This window comes from Carcharhinus amblyrhynchos, unplaced genomic scaffold, assembly GCF_965287045.1.
Source record: "Carcharhinus amblyrhynchos unplaced genomic scaffold, sCarAmb.v2.hapA scaffold_58, whole genome shotgun sequence".
In the NCBI taxonomy this organism is placed as follows: Eukaryota; Metazoa; Chordata; class Chondrichthyes; order Carcharhiniformes; family Carcharhinidae; genus Carcharhinus; species Carcharhinus amblyrhynchos.
Genome location: NW_027649798.1, coordinates 1182686 through 1198537, shown reverse-complemented (window position 1 = coordinate 1198537; position 15852 = coordinate 1182686). Strand labels below are relative to the sequence as shown.

Sequence of the window (15852 nt, the reverse complement as noted above, 5' to 3'; positions counted from 1 at the left end):
ACCCGCTAATGCCTCCAACGTAAGCATCTCAGGATACTAAGGGGCAATTTTACCTCTTAGTAAAATTCCCTTGGATCTCTTGGGGGTTATCACATGTGGGTTGCTATGCTTCTGAATCAGCACCGTTTGTGAAGAATTAATACATGGGCCAGAAATTCTAGTATTCCCAGTGAGGAGGGAAAATCAGTTGTAATGAGCAGAAAGTGAGACAAGAGGACAATCGCCTGCTTCAACAACTTGTATCTTTTATATAATTTTCATTTGTTATTGGCTGATTATTTTGGAATATTTCTGTGTGCCCTATGTCCATTATCACCAATATAAAGAACAATAACTGACTAACATCAGAATGTAGATGAAAAGGCTTCTATATCGAGTCAGTGTCCCTCCATGCTGTCAGTTTAATGGTTTCTTCAGCTTGTACATCCAGGTAAGAGGCACCAGTTAGATTAATGAGGAAGGAGTAGAACATAGAACATTACAGCGCAGTACAGGCCCTTTGGCCCTCAATGTTGCGCTGACCAGTGGAACCAATCTAATGACCCTCTAACCTGAACTATTCCAATGTTATCCATGTGCCTATCCACTGACCATTTGAACGCCCTTAAAGTTGGCGAGTTCACAACTGCTGCAGGCAGGGCATTCCACACCTTTACTACCCTCTGAGTAAAGAACCTACCTCTGACATCCGTCCTATACTTACCACCCCTCAATTTAAAGCTATGTCCCCTCGTGTTAGCCATCACCATCAGAGGTAAAAGGCTGTCACTGTCCACCCTATCCAATCCTTTGATCATCTTGTATGCCTCAATTAGGTCATCTCTTAACCTTCTTCTCTCTCACGAAAATAACCTCAAGTCCCTCAGCCTTTCCTCATAAGACCTTCCCAACATACCAGGCAACATCCTGGTAAACCTCCTCTACACCCTTTCCAATGCTTCCACATCTTTCTTATAATGCGGCGACCAGAACTGTACACAATACTCCAAGTGCGGCCACACCAGAGTTTTGTACAGTTGTAACATGATCTCACGGCTCCGAAATTCAATCCCTCTACCAATAAAAGCAAACACACCGTACGCCTTCTTAACAACCTTATCAACCTGGGTGCCAACTTTCTATGGGATCTATGCATCTGTACACCGAGATCTCTCTGCTCGTCGACACTACCAAGAGTCCTTCCATTAGCCCTATATTCTGTACTCCTGTTACTCTTACCAAAGTGAATCACCTCACATTTTTCTGCATTAAACTCCATTTTCCACCTCTCAGCCCATCTCTGCAGCTTATCTATGTCCCTCTGCAAACTGTAACATCCATCCTCACTGTCTACAACTCCTCTGACTTTGGTGTCGTCAGCAAATTTACTAACCCATCCTTCTACACCCTCATCCAGGTCATTTATAAAAATGACAGACAGCAGTGGCAGATCCATGAGGCATGCCACTTGCAACTGAATTCCAGGTTGAATATTTCCCATCAACCACCACCTTCTGTCTTCTATCAGCTAGCCAATTCCTGATCCAAACTGCTAAATCACCCTCAATCCCATGCATCTGCATTTTCTACAGTAGCCTACCATGGGGAACCTTATCAAATGTTTTGCTAAAATCCATATACACCATGTCAACTGCCTTACCCTTATCCACCCCTTTGGTCACCTTCTCAAAGAACTCGATAAGGTTTGTGAGGCATGACCTACCCTTCACAAAACCGTGTTGACTATCCCTAATCAATTTATTTCTCTCTAGATGATTATAAATCCTATCTCTTATAATTCTTTCCAAAACTTTACCCACAACAGAAGCAAGGCTCACCGGTCTATAATTCCCAGGATGGTCGCTACTCCCCTTCTTGAACAAGGGGACAACATTTGCTATCGTCAGGCACTATACCTGTAGCCAATGACGATGTGAAGATCAAAGCCAAAGGCTCTTCAATCTCCTCCCTAGCCTCCCAGAGAATCCTAGGATAAATCCCATCCAGCCCAGGGGACTTATCTATTTTCATACTCTCGAGAATTGCTAACACCTCCTCCTTATGTACCTCAATCCCATCTAGTCTAAAAGCCTGTATCTCAGTATTCTCCTCCACTACATTGACTCTTTCCTGCGTGAATACTGACGAAAAATATTCATTTAGTGCCTCTCCTATCTCTTCAGGCTCCATACACAACTTACCACTACTGTTCCTGACTGGCCCTAATCTTGCCCTAACCAGTCTTTTATTCTTGACATACCTATAGAAAGCTTTAGGGTTCTCCTTGATCCTATCCGCCAAAGTCTTCTCATGTCCTCTTCTAGCTCTTCTCAACTCTCTCTTTAGCTCCTTCCTGGCTAATTTGTAACTCTCCAGTGCCCTAATTGAGCCTTCACGTCTCATCTTTACATAAGCATCCTTCTTCCTCTGCACCCGAGATTCAACTTCTTTAGTACACCACGGTTCCCTCGCTCGACCACTTCCTCCCTGCCTGACAGGTACATATTTATCCAGGACTCGCAGTAGCTGCTCCTTGAACAAGCTCTACATTTCAGTTGTTCCCAGCCCCTGCAATTTCCTACTCCAACCAATGTATCCTAAATCTCACCTAATCGCCTCATAATTATCTTTCCCCCAGCTATAACTTCTGCCCTTCGGTATATGTCTACCCCTTTCCGTCACTAAGGTAAACGTAAATGAATTGTGGTCACTATCACCAAAGTGCTCACCTACCTCCAAGTCTAACACCTGGTCTGGTTCATTACCCAGTACCAAATCCAATGTAGCCTCACCTCTTGTTGGCCTATCTACATACTGTGTCAGGAAACCTTCCTGTGCACAATGGACAAAAACTGACCCCTCTAACGCGTTTGAACTATAGCTTTTCCAATCAATATTTGTAAATATTTGTAAAGTTAAAGTCCTCCATAACAACTACCCTGTTACTTTCGCTCCGATCCAGGATCATCTTTGCAATCGTTTCCTCTACATCCCTTGAACTTTTTGGAGGCCTATAAAAAACTCCCAGCAGGGTGACCTCTCCTTTCCTGTTTCTAATCTCAGCCCATACTATCTCAACAGACAGGTCCACATCATTGTGATCATTGAATCATAGAATCTACATGCAGAAGGAGACCATTTGGCCCATCAAATCTGCACCGGCAACAATCTCACTCAGGCCCTATTCCAGTAACCCCACATATTTACCCTAACTAATCCCCCTGACACTAGGGGCAATTTAGCATGGCCAATCAACCTAACCCGCACATCTTTGGACAGTGGGGGGAAACCTATGCACAGAATGTGCAAACTCCACATGTTCAGTGACCCGAGGCTGGAATGAAACCCCGTGCCGTCATGCCACCCCAGGTCCCACTGTGCTGCCCCAGGTCCCTGGTGCTGTGAGGCAGCAGTGCTAACCACTGTGCCACCGTGCTGCTCTGAATCACTTTTATTTGCCTTTTGCAGCTGTTGAACTGGCTGCTACATAGAAGCTGGAAAATAGGTAAGGTGCCCCCTCTCTGTCACAGAAAAAAAGGCTTGCGTGCCTACATATCCTAACACAGTGAGCACACCTCCAACAACAAGCTTTGTCTCCCACGCACACACAGTCACCTCTGTCCAAATGGAGAGCTTGTAATGTTTGGGATGATGGATATAATGCCCTATTCAGAACAGCACTCTGAGATAGCATCTCACTGTAACACCAGCCTGTTCCATCAACACCATTGAAAACTCTTCGACTGTTCCTTTGAAAGCAGTCTGAATGGATGAACTGGTTAGAACTTTTTTCTTTGGAGTGTAGGAGACTAAGGGGTGATCTTATAGAGGTGTCATGAGAGGCATGGATGGGGTGAATGCATTCAGTCTTTTTCCCAGGGTTGGGGAATGGAGAACTAGAGGGTGTAGGTTTAAGCTAAGAGGGGAAAGCTGAGGAACAACTTTTTTACACAGAGTGCTACATGCGTGGAATGAGCTGCAGGAGGAAGTGGTTGAGGCAGAGACATTTAAAGACATTTGAACAGATACATGGATAGGAAAGGTTTACAGGGATGTGGGCCAAATGCAGGCACACGGACTTAGCTTAGATGGACATTTTGGTCACATGCACCAGTTTGGGCTGAAGGGCCTGTCTCCGCGCTGTCAATTCCCACTTGGAGTACTGTGCTCAGTTCTGGTCGTCTCATCACAGGAAGGATGTGGAAGTTATTGAGAGGGTGCAGAGGAGGTTTACAAGGATGTTGCCTGGATTGGAAGGCATGCCTTATAAGGATGGGTTGAGGGAGCTCAATCTTTTCTCCCTGGAGAGACGAAGGATGAGAGGTGACCTGATAGAGGTTTATAAGATGTTGAGAGATATTGATCGGGTGGATTCTCGGAGGCTTTTTCCCAGGGCTGAAATGGTCACTACGAGAGGACACAGGTTTAAGGTGCCGGGGAGTAGGTACGGAGGAGATGTCGGGGTAAGTTTTTCACTCAGAGGGTGGTGGGTGAGTGAAATCGGCTGCCGTCGGTGGTGGTGGAGGCAAATTCGATAGGGTCTTTTAAGAGACTTCTGGATGAGTACATGGGACTTAATAGGATTGAAGGTTATAGGTAAGCCACGTATATAGGGATATGATCAGCGCAACTTGTGGGCCGAAGAGCCTGTTTGTGCTGTAGTTTTTCTGTGTTTTTAATTCTGTGAATAGGTTCAGGAGCAAGCAGTGGCTTCAGATGGCAGAGGCTCACTGGGTTGATAGACACAGCATGCTGAATAACGGAATTCTCTCTCTCTGTCTCTCATTTTGCTCAATATAGGGCTCGAAGCGAATCCTCAGATCGAATGAATATGCTCTCCCCCCCGGTGGCCTGATGGAGACTGAATTAGAACTCACATTTTCCTTGCAGGTACTTGCTAGATGTACACACTTTGTCACTTTTTGCTTGCAAAGGATACTTTTAAGTAGCTCTTTTGGACAGTCAGAAGCTTTTTCTCAGGGTGGAAGAGTATTGATGTGATCAGCGCAACTTGTAGGCCGAAGGGCCTGTTTGTGCTGTAGTGTTCTATGTTCTAAGAGTCAATTACAAGAGGGCACAGGTTTAAGCTGCAAGGGGCAATGTTTAAAGGGGATGTATGAGGCAGATTTTTTACACAGAGAGTAGTGGGTGCTTGGAACTTGTTGCCGGGGGAGGTAGTGGAAGCGGATACGGTAGTGACTTTTAAGGGACATCTTGATAAGTGCATGAATAGGAAGGGAACAGAGGGATATGGTCCCCGGAAGGGTGGGGATTTTAGTTCAGTTGGGCAATATGGTCTGCACAGGCTTGGAGGGCCGAAGGGCCTGTTCCTGTGCTGTCATTTCCTTTGTTCTTTGTTCTGGAAGATGAAGTGAGGGGGTATCCATCTTTCTTCTGGTATGTTCCTGGGTCATACATTATGTTGGGGTGGGTTGGAGCTTTCCCATTTCCATAATTAAACCAGAAAACCTCTATGGGCAGGATGTAGTGAGGGGCAAGTCTCTTTTGATTCACGGTGAGTTATTAGTTTCAGACAAATCTGCACACCAGTTTCTCAATGAGAAATTGCTTCATGTTAGCTGCATTGGGATTTCCAGAAGTTATGCTTTGAAAGCAGCACCCACTGTTCTGCAGCACTGTTTTGATGTGGCAGTCAGGTGGCTCCCACTGACTTTGAACTGAGAGGGCTGCTGCTCACTCTCCAGTGACTGGTGCTGGAAAGTGTAAGTATCAGGTGAGGAAAGGATTGGGCCTGGCTGAATAGCCACAGAGAGAGGAGAAGCTGAATCCTGAAAGGTTGTCCATGCCACTAATGGGAGCTCCTGCTTTCGGCCTTGCCACAGTGGCGGAGGATCTGAATGAATGGAGAATCATTCCAAGACCATTCCTCATGCCTTTCAGCAGCTAGTTTCAGAGCAGGTGCAGGAAACAGGTTAACTGCTGCGAAACCGCCGAAATGATTCATCCTCTTGAGCATGAGACTCACCTTAAATGAACTGAAATCTATCTCCCTGCTGAATGAGGCATTATGGAGGAGTGAGTTCTCCCATTCTGGCTTCCCTTTAACCAAGGCCTTTGTCCCTGTGAAATGTTAACCCTTTCATTCCTGTTTGCACTTGTGAAAACAAGTGGAGATGGAAGTGACTGGAGGAGGAATAGTTTGGTGTTTTGGAAAATGTTGAAGGAACCAGTGTATTCAGTGAGACAGCTTTACCGTACATTCAGCTGTGTCATGCTAATGGTCTGTTTCTGTTCTATTCCATTGTCAGTACCCCCACTTCCTGAAGAGAGATGCAAACAAACTCCAGATAATGTTACAGAGGAGGAAGCGGTATAAAAACAGGACCATTCTGGGCTACAAGACGCTGGCGTTAGGGACGATCGATATGGCTGAGGTACTGTGCACTGCCCACATTACTGAGAACACGGCTGTTTCTCCTTCTCAGTTAGAGGGCAGCCTGACTCCATGCGCTGGAGAAGAGTCATACATCTTCAAAACATTAACTCCAATTTCCTGGCCAAAGTCTAGCCCTCAAAGCACATCATAAAAACAGATTATCTGATCAGTGTCACATTGTGGTTTGTGGGATCCTGCTGTGCACAAATTAGCTACAGCATTTCCTACCTTACAAGAATATTTATTGGCTGTGTGTTGGGGTATACGATCCGTCAAGAAAGAAACTATTGGAATGGAAATGTTTTTTATTTTTCTCCCGATAATCCCAGGCGTGGGGGCTAATCCCAGAGTGACAGGCTAATCCCGGGCGCGGAGGCTAATCCGGAGTGCGGAGGCTCGTCCCGGGCACGGAGGCTAATCCCTGGCATGGGGGCTAGTCCAGGACGGACAGGCTAATCATGAGCACGAGGGCTAACCCGGGCACGGGGGGTGCTAACCACGGGCACGGGGTCTAACCCTGGGCACGGGGAGTGCTAATCGCAGGCATGGGGGCTAACTGCGGGCACAGGGCGGTCTAACCCCAGGCATGGGGAGGGCTAACCCCAGGCGCGTGGGGGGGGCTAACCCCAGGGATGGGTGGGGGGGTGTGTCTAACCCTGGGCACGGGGTCTAACCCCAGGCACGGGGAGGGCTAACCCTGGGCGCGGGTAGGGGGGGACTAACCCCGGGCACAGGTAGGGGGGGACTAACGGCAGGCAGACAGGCTAATCCGGAGGGCGGAGGCTAATCCCAGATACAGCGACAGGTTTCAGATCTTTGCATGGCTTTAGCTGGAATCAGGGGTCAGCCAGCAAGCTCTGAACAATGGGATACTGTCATAAAACATAGAACATAGAACATTACAGCGCAGAACAGGCCCTTCGGCCCACGATGTTGCACCGACCAGTTACAAAAACAATGACCCACTAGCCTATACCAATCCCTTTTCGTCCATAAACCTATCCAGAGATCTCTTAAATGCCCCCAAACTAGACGCATTTACAACTGCAGCAGGCAGGGCATTCCAATCCCTCACCACCCGCTGGGTAAAGAACCTACCCCTGACATCCGTCCTGTAGCTACCCCCCCTTAATTTAAAGCCATGCCCCCTCGTGCTAGCTTTCTCCATCCGAGGAAAAAGGCTATTACTATCCACCCTATCTAAACCTCTAATCATCTTATATGTTTCAATAAGATCCCCTCTTAGCCGCCTTCTTTCCAACGAAAACAACCCTAAATCCCTCAGTCTCTCCTCATAGGACCTCCCCACCATACCAGGCAACATCCTAGTAAACCTCCTCTGCACCCTCTCCAACGCCTCCACATCCTTCTTGTAATGCGGGGACCAGAACTGCACACAGTACTCCAAGTGCGGCCGCACTAGAGTAGTGTACAGTTGCAACATGACGCTGCGACTCCTAAATTCAATCCCCCTACCAATAAACGCCAAGACACCGTACGCCTTCTTAACAACCTTATCTACTTGATTCCCAACTTTCAGGAATCTATGTACATACACCTAGATCCCTCTGCTCCTCCACACTATTCAAAGTCCTCCCGTTAGCCCTATACTCGACACATCTGTTGCTCCTACCAAAGTGAATTACCTCACACTTCTCCGCATTAAACTCCATCCGCCACCTCTCGGCCCAGCTCTGCAACCTATCTAAGTCTCCCTGCAGACTATGACACCCTTCCTCACAATCTACCACACCTCCAACTTTGGTGTCATCAGCAAATTTACTAATCCACTCAACTATACCCTCATCCAGATCATTAATAAAAATTACAAACAACAGTGGCCCCAAAACAGATCCCTGAGGCACACCACTCGTCCTTCCAACTTCCTTCCAACTGCATTCGTAGGTGCCATGTATCTTAAACAGGTGCGTCGCTGTGCATGAAGTGTTGAACTATTTTTAACATACACCCCAGCCCAGGCAACTTGCTTTGTTAAGGAACAATGATCACCAATTTGAGGGGAAAGGTCACATCTGGAGAGTTGTGGGTCATTGGAGACTCCCCCACCATCCTGAGCCTTTTGGGCAGAGACCAACTACCTACAAAGAACAAAGAACAGTACGGCACAGGAAACAGGCCCTTCGGTCCTCCAAGCCTGTGCTGTCCATTGGTCCAACTAGACCATTCGTTTGTGTCCCTCCATTCCCAGTCTGCTCATGTGACTATCCAGGTAAGTCTTAAACGATGCCAGCATGTCCACCTCCACCACCCGACTTGGCAGCGCATTCCAGGCCCCCACTACCCTCTGTGTAAAAAAATGTCCCTCTGATATCTGAGTTATACCTCGCCCCTCTCACCTTGAACCCGTGACCCCTTGTGATCGTCACCTCTGACCTGGGAAAAAGCTTCCCACTGTTCACCCTATCTATACCCTTCATAATTTTGTACACCTCTATTAGGTCTGCCCTCATTCTCTGTCTTTCCAGGGAGAACAACCCCAGTTTACCCAATCTCTCCTCATAGCTAAGACCCACCATACCAGGCAACATTCTGGTAAACCTTCTCTGTACTCTCTCTAAAGCCTCCACGTCCTTCTGCGGCAGCCAGAATTGGATTCAGTATACCAAATGTGGCCTAACCAACATTCTATATAGCTGACTCCAGCTTTCATACTCTATACCCCTTCCTATAAAGGCAAGCATACCATATGTCTTCTTCACCACCTTCTCCACCTGTGCTGCCACCTTCAAGGATTTATGGACTTGCATACCTCGGTCCCTCTGTGTTTCTACACTCTTGATGGTTCTACCTCTGGAGAAATGCTTCCCGATTTCACTGTTCACGTCCAAACGTTAAAATGAAAGCTAGTCATTGTGTGCTGGATTCCAGATAGAAAGACCGATGGGTGATGGTGACTGGGGCAGCATGATGGCACAATGGTTAGTACTGCTGCCTCACAGCACCAGGGACCCGGGTTCAGTTCCTGGCTTGGGTCATTGTCTGTGTGGAGTCTGCACATTCTCTCCATGTCTGTGTGGGTTTCCTTCAGGTGCTCCAGTTTCCTCCCACAGTCCAAAAGATGTGCTGGTTAGGGTGCGTTGGCCATGCTAAATTCTCCCTTAGTGTACCCGAACATGCGTTGGAGTGTGATGATTAAGGGATTTTCACAGTAACTTCATTAGTGTTAGTGTAAGCTTTACTTGTGACTAATAAATAAACTTTTTTTTGATATGTTCCACTCTGTCCCCATCCAAACCAGACTCCTGAAGCAACTGCTTTAGTCACAACTCAGTCGCAACAGGAGATTCCAAGGAGAACAGTGGCAATGCTTTAGGGATGTCTGCGAGTATCACAGTCAAACGTCCTGCTGACTGACGGACACTGATCTGTGACTGTCCAAAATGGCGAAAGCTCATCCAGGCAGACATTGAACTCATTAAGAGACTTTGCTGGGAATGTACAGAGATGGATTTGAAGCATCTGAGGGCTTGCACAAACAACCATCAAACAACATAAACAAGTTCAACTTATTAGTCACAAGTAGGGTTACATTAACACTGCAATGAAGTTATTGTGAAAACCCCCAAGTCGCCACTCTCCGGTACCTGTTTGGGAACACTGAGGGAGAATTTAGCATGATCAATCCACCCTAACCAGCACGTCTTTCAGACAATGGGAGGAAACCAGAGCACCCGGAGGAAACCCACGCAGACTTGGGGAGAAAAGCAGACTCCACACAGACAGTGACCCAAGCCAGGAATTGAACCCGAGTCTCTGGCACTGTGGAGGCAGCAGTGCCATCGTGCCACTGTGCCATCGTGCTGCCCAATATTGAACTCTTCAAGCACCACTTGCCTTGCATGTCTGGACACTTGCATTGGACTTATCAGCAATCTCTGAAGCCATTGGAGCAGACTGGGAGCAATCGATCCTGATGGACTGGCAAGAGGAAGCTCTTCCACCAATCTACTGCCCCTCCCCCCCCCCACCACCCACTCCTCCCCCCGCAACCACCCACTCCCACTCCTCCCCCCAACCACCCACTCCTCCCCCCCCCAACCACCCACTCCCACTCCCCCCCAACCACCCACTCACCCCCCCCCACCACCCACTCACCCCCCCCCCCCCCCCCCCCCCACACACACACACACACACACACACACACACACACACTCTCTCCCACCACCTCTGCAGGAAGCTTCTGTAGCTTCAATACCTGGATTCATATAAAACAGGAGATCATTTCTCATTATTCATTCTATCAAAGCCTTTCTTATTTTAAAATCCCAGTGAGATCAGTGTTACAGCCATCAAAACATCATACTCAGCATATGATACAAAATAAATGCAGTCTTAATAAAACAAATGCCCAGGCTTCTGAAAATTAATTTGGCGTTTTAAACCAGGACCTGTTCCCAGCTCTATCCTCTCCCACAACATCCTTTCAGCATCCACCCTGTCCAATCCATTCAGAACCTAAGGGTTACGGGGAGAGGGCGGGAATGTGGAACTGAGCCACGACAGATCAGCCATGATCTTATTGAATGGCGGGGCAGGCTCGAAGGGCTAGATGGCCTACTCCTGCTCCTATTTCTTATGTTCTTAAATATAGACAAAGCCTGCCCAACTGTTCCTCGTAAGATAACACCACTCCCCCAGTACCCCAACCCCAACCCCAACCAGAGGAAGACAGTGGCTGATGGGGTAAGAAGCCTTTTCACCATCCAACAAATCCCCAGTGAATGGGCTTTTTATGGAATTAGGGTGGCTAGATTGAATTGGTGAGAATGTGAAGCAGCTGCAGAGATCAAAGTACTTCATTAGTATTTAAATAGCTAAACAGTTCCACCAAGGCACCCAGTGTGATGTGAAATATGGAAGAGGTTGTTCAACTGTGGATATACAACATTTTCCCTTGAAATGTTGGGGGTGTGCAAGGCCATTGTGATACGTGGAGAAAAGATGAGAGATAACGATACAGATAGTGTGATTTGTCCAGCCTTTGGCAACCTTCTCTGGCTAGTTAGTATTGGGAGACCATAAGACATGGGAGCAGAATGAGGCCACTCAGTCCACCGAGTCTGCTCCCCCATTCAATCATGGCTGATACTTTTCTCATCCCCATTCTCCTGCCTTTTCCCCATAACCCTCTGATCCCTGATGGCAAGGTACCATAAGAACATAAGAAATAGGAGCAGGAGTAGGCCAACTAGCCCTTCGAGCCTGCCCCGCCATTCAATAAGATCATGGCTGATCTGTCGTGCCTCAGTTCCACATTCCCGCCCTCTCCCCATAACCCTTAATCCCCTCGCTTATCAAAAACCCATCGATCCGCGTCTTAAAAATATTTAGCGAGGCAGCCTCCACCACTTCAACAGGCAGAGAATTCCAGAGATTCACCACCCTTTGAGTGAAGAAGTTCCTCCTCAACTCTGTCCTAAACCGCCCCCCCTTTATCTTGAGGCTATGCCCCCTAGTCCTACTATCCTTTCTGAGCGGGAAGAGTCTCTCCACCTCTATCCTATCCATCCCATTCATCATCTTATATGTCTCAATGAGATCTCCCCTCATTCTTCTAAACTCTAACGAGTACAAGCCTAATCTATTCAGCCTCTCCTCATAGCTCAACCCCCTCAACTCCGGAATCAGCCTAGTAAACCTCCTCTGCACTCCCTCCAAGGCTAAAATATCCTTGTGTAAGTACGGCGCCCAAAACTGCACACAGTACTCCAGCTGCGGCCTCACCAATGCCCTATACAGCCGCAGCAAGACCTCCCTACTTTTATATTCAATCCCCCTCGCGATGAAGGCCAGCATCCCATTTGCCTTCCTGACCACCTGCTGCACCTGCAAGCTGGGTTTTTGCGACTCATGCACAAGGACCCCAAGGTCCCTCTGCACTGTCGCCTGCTGCAGTTTTTCTCCACGTAAGTAATAATCCTTCCTACCATTATTCCTACCAAAGTGGACCACCTCGCACTTACCAACATTAAATTCCATTTGCCATTTCCTGGCCCATTCGCCCAGCCTATCTAGATCCTTCTGTAGACTCTCCCCACCCTCCGCACAATTTGCCTTTCCACCAATTTTGGTGTCATCAGCAAATTTCGACACCCTACACTTGGTTCCCTCCTCCAGATCATCTATATAAATGGTAAATAGCTGAGGCCCCAGCACCAAACCCTGGGGCACTCCACTAGTCACCATCCGCCAATCCGAATAGCACCCATTGACCCCCACTCTCTGCCTCCTATTTGACAACCAGTCCTCTATCCACGCTAACACCCTACCCCCAACTCCATGCCCCCTGACCTTCTGTAATAACCTCTTGTGAGGTACCTTGACAAACGCCTTCTGAAAATCCAGGAAGACCACATCCACCGGCTCTCCTCTATCCACCGCCCTAGACACATCCTCATAGAACTCCAGTACATTTGTCAGACACGACTTCCCTTTAACGAAACCGTGCTGCGTCTGCTCTATCAAGCAGTTCCCCTCAAGATGCCTCGCTATTTCCTCCTTGATGACGGATTCTAACATTTTACCTACAACAGACGTTAAACTAACAGGCCTATAATTCCCCGCCTTTTGCCTGGCATGCTTCTTAAACAACGGCGTAACATTAGCCATTTTCCAATCTTCTGGCACTTCCCCGGAATCCAGCGACGTCTGGAAAATAACCACCAAGGCATCCACTATCACCTCCGCCATTTCTTTCAGGACCCTCGGATGCATTCCATCCGGTCCTGGGGACCTGTCCACAATCAGCCCCTCCAGTCTGTCGAGCCATTTAATAATAACTATTATATTATCTAACGTGTGTGTAGACAATGTCTGATATGAGCATAGTTTGGTTCGGAGTTACCCAACAGCAATAGTGAGGGAGTTTTTTACTGCAGAATTCATTCTTTCTTTCATTTCCAGGTAATGCAGCATCCCACTGATGGGGGACAGATACTCAGCCTATACGCCAACATGAAAGAGGCTTCAGTGCGGGTCGCTGAAATCAGCATCTATTCTCTATCCAGCCAGCCAATCGACCATGAGGATGGAAATGTCCAAGCAGGGAACAAGACAAAAGCTTCAGGTAGATTTACTGATCACAGAAATGTTTGGGTTTAGCCAGAAACTACACTCTCATGTCCAGGCACTTACAAACTTGTGAAGAGTTTTTGGATATTAGAACAGTGGACACCTGAGAAACAAATATAAATAACCTGCACTCGATACAAAATGAGCTATCGCAATCCTCCTTAATAACCCAGATAAAGTGTTCAAACCAACTCATAAAATGCAATTCCAGTGAAAAAAGAACAAATAACATAGAAACATAAAAGATAGGAGCAGGAGGAGGCCATTCGGCCCTTCGAGCCTGCTCCACCATTTATCACGATCACGGCTGATCATCCAACTCAATGGCCTAATCCTGCTTTTTCCCCATAACCTTTGACCCCATTCACCCCAAGTGCTATATCCAGCCACCTCTTGAATACATTCAATGTTTTGGCATCAACTACTTCCTGTGGTAATGAATTGCGAGGGGGATTGAATATAAAAGTAGGGAGGTCTTGCTGCAGCTGTATAGGGCATTGGTGAGGCTGCAGCTGGAGTACTGTGTGCAGTTTTGGGCGCCGCACCTGCGCAAGGATATTTTGGCCCTGGAGGGAGTGCAGAGGAGGTTTACTAGGCTGATACCGGAGTTGAGGGGATTGAGCTATGAGGAGAGGCTGAATAAACTAGGCTTGTACCCGTTAGAGTTTAGAAGAATGAGGGGAGATCTCATTGAGACGTATAAGATGATGAATGGGATGGATAGGATAGAGGTGGAGAGACTCTTCCTGCTCAAAAAAGACAGTAGGACTAGGGGGCACAGCCTCAAGATAAAGGGGAGGCGGTTTAGAACGGAGTTGAGGAGGAACTTCTTCACTCAAAGGGTGGTGAATCTCTGGAATTCTCTGCCCGTTGAAGTGGTGGAGGCTGCCTCGCTAAATATTTTTAAGAAGCGGGTTGATGGGTTCTTCATAAGAGAGGGGATTAAGGGTTATGGGGAGAGGGCGGGAAAGTGGAACTGAGCCACAACAGATCAGCCATGATCTTATTGAATGGCGGGGCAGGCTCGAAGGGCTAGATGGCCTACTCCTGCTCCTATTTCTTATGTTCTTATGAATTCCACAGGCTCACCACTCTTTAGGTGAAGAAATGTCTCCTCACCTCCGTCCTAAAGCAAGTTAATGGGGCTAAAGGTAGACAAGTCTCCTGGTCCTGATAGCATGCATCCCATGGAACTAAAAGAAATGGTGGGGGAAATAGCAAATGCACTAGTGGTAATTTACCAAAATTCGCTGGACTTTAGGATGGTTCCCGCAGATTGGAAAACAGCACATATGACACCACTGTTTAAAAATGGAGGTAGACAAAAGGCAGGTAACTATAGGCTGGATAGCTTAACTTCTATAGAGAAAATGCTTGAATCTATCATCAAGGAAGAAAAAGTGAGACATCTGGATATAAATTGTCCCATTGGTAAGACGCAGCATGGGTTCATTAAGGGAAGATCATGTCTGATTAATTTGGTGGAATTCTTTGAGGACATTACATGTACAGTGGACAACGGGGAACCTGTGGATGTGGTGTATCTGGATTTCCAGAAGGCATTTGATAAGGTGCCACACCAAAGACTGCTACGTAAGATAAAGGTGCACAGTGTTACGGGTAATATATTAGCTTGGATAGAGGATTGGGTAACTGATAAAAAGCAAAGAGTGGGGGTAAATGGGTGTTTTTCTGGTTGGCGATCAGTGACTGATGGTGTGCCTTAGGGATCAGTGTTGGGACAGCAATTGTTTACGATTTACATAGATGGTTTAGAGTTGGGGACCGAGGTTTTGTGTCAAAATTCACAGATGACACTCAGATGAGTGGCAGAGCAAAGTGTGCAGAGGATGCAGAAAGTCTGCAAAGGAAGAGAGATAGTCTAAGTGAGTGGGCGAGGGTCTGGCAGATGGAGTATAATGTTGGTAAATGTCAGATCATCCATTTTTGTAGGAATAACAGCAAAATGGACTATTATTTAAATGGTAAAAAATTGCAGCATGCTGCTGTGCAGAGGGACCTGGGTGTCCTTGTGCAGGAATCTCAAGGAGTTGGTTTGTAGGTACAGCAGGTAATTAAGAAGGCAAATGGAATTTTGTCCTTCATTGCTAGAGGGATGGAGTTTAAAAACAGTGAGGTTATGTTGCAGCTGTAGAAGATGCTGAAGGGGCCACACATAAGAACATAAGAAATAGGAGCAGGAGTAGGCCATCCAGCCCTTCGAGCCTGCCCCGCCATTCAGTAAGATCATGGCTGATCTGTCGCTGCTCAGTTCCACTTTCCCGCCCTCTCCCCATAACCCTTAATCCCCTCTCCTATCAAAAACCCATCAACCCGCGTCTTAAAAATATTTAGCGAGGCAGCCTCCACCACTTCAACGGGCA

The 15852-nt window shown here is 47.3% G+C and overlaps 1 protein-coding gene across 4 annotated transcripts in view; it reads left to right on the top strand.

The window, feature by feature from the left end:
* The window catches only part of LOC145337674 (phosphofurin acidic cluster sorting protein 2-like), a 489510-nt gene that overhangs the window by 263180 nt on the left and 210478 nt on the right, over positions 1–15852 (top strand). For all 4 annotated transcript variants that reach the window (XM_080182492.1, XM_080182493.1, XM_080182494.1 and 1 more), the window contains exons 3-5: positions 4780–4869; positions 6249–6374; positions 13301–13463. In XM_080182492.1, the coding sequence (XP_080038618.1) occupies positions 4780–4869; positions 6249–6374; positions 13301–13463 (379 nt within the window). The remainder of the gene's footprint in view (positions 1–4779; positions 4870–6248; positions 6375–13300; positions 13464–15852) is intronic.